Here is a 6,000-nt window from a genome sequence, read left to right on the forward strand (position 1 = left end):
GGAGGTCACTGCACCTCTGGGTCTCTGAAGTGGGGCTGCCAAGAATACAGACTCCTTCTTTCAAAAGTAGGAAGGGAGAGGTTATGTGGTTCTAATAGGGTCATGGGTGGAAAAGTGCTTTGTGAACCACTGACTCTCAACGAGGGGTGATCTTTCCCCACAAGGGACATTTGGCTATGTCTAGAGCACCTGGGTGTGCTCCTGGCATCTAACAGGTAGAGGCCAGGGGTGCTGCTGAATGTTCTGCAATGCACAGGACGCCCAAAATATCAACGGAGCCATTTAGGAGATTCTGGTGTAAACTATAAAGGGCTACGGACGTGTTAGTGATTGATCCCAATGCCCAGAGCCAGGGGAGGAGCTCCAAGGAGTGGAGTGGGGTTTACTATTTAGAAGAGAAGGAGAGATCCTTTGTAGCTGGGGGTTGGGGGACACTTCCTAGGGGAGATGGGCCACACCTTTACCTGTGGGGCCAGGCACTGCACATCTGGGCTGGCTCTGCCCACACCTGGCCCAGCTAGTTGCACCCGGAGCTCCAGGCCTCACTCGGCCCATGGTCAAGAGATTCACTCCCTCCACCCCCCTTGCTGGGCACGTAGGCACGCAGGAATTTGGACCAGAGATGCACACCTGCACGGAGTCAGATCCAGCGAGGGTGAGATGCCGCCGCCCCCAGCCGCCCTGAAGGGCGCTCCCAGACACAACTCTCTGGCCACCAGGATATCCTGGGCTGGATCCCTGGCTGTGTGAGGCTCGGGTGGGGCCCCGGTTGAAGAGCAGGGAGGTGACCTGTGTAAGAGTACAGGATCCCCACAGAACGGTTTGGGGTACACAGGGCTTGGGAGCAGCGGCCTGAACGCCTGTTCTCTCTGTCATCCTTATAAACAAGGACACGACTCCCCCATTGCAGTGACGGTGATCCTCAGCTTCCAGTGTCAGCGATGGCTGCCATTTCCATCGGTGTGCCTGGCATGGTGCTCAGCATGCTCTTCTCATGGGCTCACGCTTGCCTCACAACTGCCCAGAGGTGGGCTCCACTTACACAGAAGAGGACCCTGAGGCTCAGAGAAGTTAAGGAACCTGCCCATGGTCACTCAGCTGGTCAATGGCAGACCTGGGATGGAACTGCGGGCTGTCTTGGAGATGCGGTTCTTAGGCACTCTGCTGGACTAGCTCTGAGCGCAGAACAGGCTCCTCACCCTCATCCAGGGGAACTCTGCTGGGACCCCTGCTCAGCACACCACTGCCTTCCTTCAGGAAATCCACGAGCATGGAAACTGAGCTCATCTATTCCCTGACTCTCCTTGGTACTTCCATTTGGAGTCCAGAGCAACGTGCTGAGGGCTGGAGCCCGGGGGGCAGGAGAGGCTCATCCAGAGCCGGCCAGCCTGGGGGGCAGAGCGGAGACTGGAACCCCGGCCTCTTAACTCCCAGCACAACCCGTGTTGGAGGGAACGCTCTCAAGGCCATTTCTGAGCCCATCTGTGGCAGAGCCGGGCCTTCCACTGATGGATTGTTTTTATCCCTCCGTCGATGGTGGGGGCTGCCACAAGCTGTCAGCTCGCCCGGGGTGCCAGACACAAGTCTCATCAACAGCTTCCAGCTTCTCTGGGCTTGCCCAGGCCTCGGGCTGTGGAACCTTCCCAGCTCCAGCCTCCGTCCTGCCCAACAGCTGCACGCGGCGGGACACCTGGCCTCCCCGCCAGGCCACCCGCCCTTCTGAGACAACAGACAGCCCCGTCTCCTGCAACCGGCCGGCCAGCCGACCCTGACCCTGGCCAGAAGCCTAACTGCAGGTACTGGGATGGGAACGGACACCCAGGCCTGGCCCTTCTGAGAACACTGCCCTCCATCCTCTTGGGGCCAGAAGTCCACGTGACTCACACGGGAAAAGATTGTGCCAGCCACCATGCCTGGGTGGACATCTGCCTGCCCAGAGCTTTTCCTTCTAGAGGCAGCTGTTGGGTCAGGTGCCCCCGCCATTTACTAGCTAGGTGACTTTGGGCAATGACCTCTGTGATCCCCCATCTTCCCATCTGTGGAATGGGATTCAGATGTTGTCAGGATTTAGAGAGAACAGCGGGAGCTCTCATAATGCTTACTATTACTGTCCTGATTCTGCCACCTTCAGGCCAAGTCCCCTCTGTGACTGCCCCCGCTCACACCGAACCCTTCCTCTGACGGCAGTAGCATGCACACCGTCCCACCCATCCGTGGTTTTGCTTTTATTCTGTCTTTCCGGACCCCAAGGTCCTTGGTGGCCAGGCTGTGACGCTTAGTTCCCTCCGGGCTGGCTCAGTCCCTGTCCCAGGGATGGAGGTTGCTAAAAACAAGGCAAATGATCCGGTCTTGGAATGTGCCCAGAGATCGCTTCTCCATCACTGCCTCTCTGGTTTGGTAGGGGTCGCAGGAAGCCCCTATTCTTCCCGTCTTGGGCCGCGCTGAGACCCTTGGCTCGGAGCCCGGGGTGGAGCAGGAGTGAGCTGGGTCATCCAGAGATCTGCTTCGTGGCAACCTGAACCATCACTACTGCAGAGAACAGGTTTGCCAACCTCTCTTCTCCCTCCGGGCCACCCCTCCTCACCCCGCCCCCCTCGACGCAAGCACATGAACTGAGCTGTTGGAATTCCCCAAGGCTTGCGTGACCCAGACCCAAAGCTGGGGCTGCCTCCCCGGCTGGGTTTTCGGGCTTAGACGTGGCTGAGGGTGGGTGGTGACACCACCTGGGCCACACCTGCTCAACTTGGGGACGGCTTCAGGGAAGGGCGTATGTCACTGCCCGGGAATCAGCACCTGGGTTCAGTTCTCTGCTCTGAGTTTGGGCCAGTAGCTTCCCCTCCTGGGGCCTCAGTTTCCTCATCTGTAAAAGGAGCTCAAACACCAGATGCCCTTGAAGGACGTTTCACTATGGATGTCGCTCTCTTCCCTGAAGATCTGGGTCAGACTCTGGAACTGCCACTTCTTTCTCTGCCTTTTTGTAGCCCATGGCACTGGGTGGGTCACACCTCGTCCTTGTTTTTCCTGACACTCACACCTACTTTGGAGACCCTGGCTCTGAACTCCTGCTTTCAAGGGTCAGCTCCAGGGACCCCAGGCCCCCCCGGATCCAAAGCAGCTCCCCTCCTCAGCTCAGTGACCTTGTCCTCGCTCAGGAGGATGGCTTGTGGGGGTCGTGGGAGGGGGTGGTGGTGCCCTGATTTCTGCACACTTTGCCACTGCCCCTGAAGTGTTAATCAAATTAAGGCTCCAAGAAAAACAAAAGCTCTGCAGCCACTTCGGGCTGCCTTGGAGTCGCTCACTCTCCCAACAGCTGGGAGAATTCCACATCACCTCGGTCCCCCAAGCCCTGGGTGGCTCTGACCCCAACGAACACACTCCTTCCAGCCTGCAGGGCCCTGGGTGGCCGCAATGACCTCATAGCAACAGCCATTGGACACTCGGGGCAATTTCATGGGAGATATTTGTTCTTTCGTCTTGATGCAGAGAGAATTTTTTCCTCTCCCGCTGTCTCCATGGAAACCCCAGCTACACTGTTGGCTATCCCCCTTCCCACCTCGTGCTTTTCAGATCAATATTGGAGCTTGGCTCCCCACTGGCTGCCCACAGTGGTTGGGGCAGAGCTCTGGGCAAAAGGGATTGGGTCCAGGGTTAAGCCTGGGGCCTGGGGAACCGTCCCTGACGGGGGGATGAAGAAGGACTCTAGAGTCTTCTTGTTTCCCTGTTCATCCCCTCACCAAAGCTCATCCCTTTAGAATCCCCCTCCTTCCACCTAAGACTCCCCCCCCCCCCTCAGTGAACCTTCTGTCCCTTCCCAGGGAGTCCTCTGAGCCAGGCCCTGCAAAGGAGAAGCAGACAGGTCACACCAGTGGTCACCAACCCTCTCTCCTTAGGTGAGACACAGGGAGGTGGTGGACTGTTGTCCTCTTCAAGGGCTGGAAGGAGTTTCTTCCCGCCCCAGGGAGAACAAGGCCGGCCAGTGCCGGGCCGCGGGCTCTCCGAGGCCCGGTGTCTTGGTCCCTTCCCTCCTTCTATCCTTGGCTCCCGCCCCCCAAGCAGAAACAGGTCCCTGCACGCCTCCAGCCCAGCCCCGCAGCGAGGCGCAGCGAGGCGCGGGGAGCTCGCTCCTGGACTACTCCGGATTAACCTGCTATTAGGACCCAGAGTCCTTCCCCGTAATGGGCTTCCTCCGCGACCTGTCAGCCGAGCCTGGGCTGCGCCCCGAGCCGCGCACCCCACCCCGGCCGCCGCCCCGCGCTCGCACCCCTTGCACTCTCGGGCGCCCCAGGCCGCCTATGGGTGCGGACGCCGCCGCCACCCCTGACGCCTCTGGGCTGGGAGCCGCACCCGGACAAGAGGGGTGCCCAGAGGGAGGCCCGGGCCGTTGGCGGCGGCAGCGGAGAGGGCGAGCGAGCCTCGCGCCCCGCGGCCGAGACACCTGCCGGGCGCCCCCGCGCCCGCTGCCCCGCGCCGCCTGGCACCGGCCGCTGCCCCCGGGGCCTGCCCCGCCCCGCCCCGCCCGGCCCCGCCGGGTCCCGGCCCGACTTACAGCCAGTTGCTCGCGGCGGCCGAGAAGACAGCGAAGACCAGGAGGCGCAGCGAACGCAGGCACGAGCGGGGACTCATGGTGCCGCCGCGGGCGCCCGGCCCCGGGCAGCGGCTGCGGCCGCGGGGGGCCTCCCGTCGGGGCGGCAGGTGGGCGCCCCGCGGGCGGGCTGGGGCGCGGCGCCGGGCGCGGGCCGGGGCGCGCGCGGCGGGGCTCTGCCTCCGTGCCTGCCGTCAGCCCTGCCCGCTGCTGCGCCCGCTGCCCGGCGCGGACCAGACTGTCAGCGCCGCCCCAGAGCCGGGATGCGGCGGCGGTGGCGGCGGCGGCGGAGGCGGGCGGGCGGGCGGCCGGGGGGGCGGGCCGGGGGCGGGCCGAGGATGGGGTTACCTGGGCGGGCCCAGCGGCCCGGGACACCCCCCCCCCCCCGGGGGCGGGCCGGAGCGACGGCGGCAGCGGCCGCCCTGGCTCGCGGGACTGGGCTTCTCCGGGGGGCCTCCCCGGCCGGTCGCCCGGGAGGACTGAGGGCCGGAGCCCGCTCCAGGCACGCCTGACTGCGCGCCGCCTAGCGCGGCCGGGCTAGAGGCGCGGCCACCCAGCTGCCCGGTCCCAGCCCGGGCCTTGGGGACAGGCGGGCACAGCTCCCCCAGCCCGCCGCTTCGGGCACTGCAGCACCGCCCTTGCCGCCCCGCCTCGCCCCCCGCCGGCGCCTCGGAGCCCGACCCCCGCCCGGCCCGGCCCCGGCGGACCGACCCGAGCACGGCTGCCACTCGCGCGTACCCAGCCGCTGGCGCTCCGGGCGCCCGGGGCTGTGCACCCGGGCTGCGCACCCGGGAGTCCGGAGCCACCCGGCCGCCCCCCGCCAGGCCCCTCCCTGCCTCCCGGCCGGCTCGTCCTCTGGCCCAGCCTTTCCCTGGCGCTCACCTCCCTCCAGCCTTCCGGGAGCTGGCCGGGGCCTCCAGAGCTTTTCGGGCAGCTTGGGACAGTGGCCGGAGACTGCGGGAATCCGAAACCTCGTTTCTGGCTAGCCTCAGGCTCTGGGCGCGCTCTAAGCCGCAGGGTCTTGACCAAGCCCTTTACGTCTGTGGGCCTCTGTTTTCTCATCCGAGAAATGGACATAAGAGCCGGAGAGCGCGAGGATGGGAGCTTAGGGAAGGTCTCTTTTTAGCACCCTCACCAAGTCTTGCTTTGCGTTTCGGTTTTCTGTGCGCCTGTTTTGTTTATCCTCTCGTATCTGGCAGATTCGGAGAGCTCAGTGCCTGGCCCGGCGCGGGTGGCTGCGGTGTTTGTGGGAAGAATGAATGAAGTGGCATGGGGCTGCGACCGGTACCTTGCTAGGATAAAGTGCTCAGTTCCACACCATGGTGCCTGGTAAGAGTTATTTGCCCATCCCCAGGTCATGGTCTCTCCAGGTCCTGGATCTGACTCTATGTCCCTCACCCTGCCTCAACCTGTGTCCC

At 63.7% G+C, this 6,000-nt stretch overlaps 1 protein-coding gene across 3 annotated transcripts in view; it reads right to left on the minus strand.

Annotated features, from left to right (window-relative positions):
• Positions 1 to 4,676, minus strand: part of WNT4 (Wnt family member 4) — a 28,153-nt gene extending 23,477 nt beyond the window's left edge. For all 3 annotated transcript variants that reach the window (XM_027582751.1, XM_027582762.1, XM_027582740.1), the window contains exon 1: positions 4,547 to 4,676. In XM_027582751.1, coding sequence (XP_027438552.1) covers positions 4,547 to 4,623 — 77 coding nt within the window. In that variant the 5' untranslated portion in view covers positions 4,624 to 4,676. The remainder of the gene's footprint in view (positions 1 to 4,546) is intronic.
• Positions 4,677 to 6,000: the final 1,324 nt, after the last annotated feature.

This window comes from Zalophus californianus, chromosome 4 (assembly GCF_009762305.2).
Source record: "Zalophus californianus isolate mZalCal1 chromosome 4, mZalCal1.pri.v2, whole genome shotgun sequence".
NCBI lineage: Eukaryota > Metazoa > Chordata > Mammalia > Carnivora > Otariidae > Zalophus > Zalophus californianus.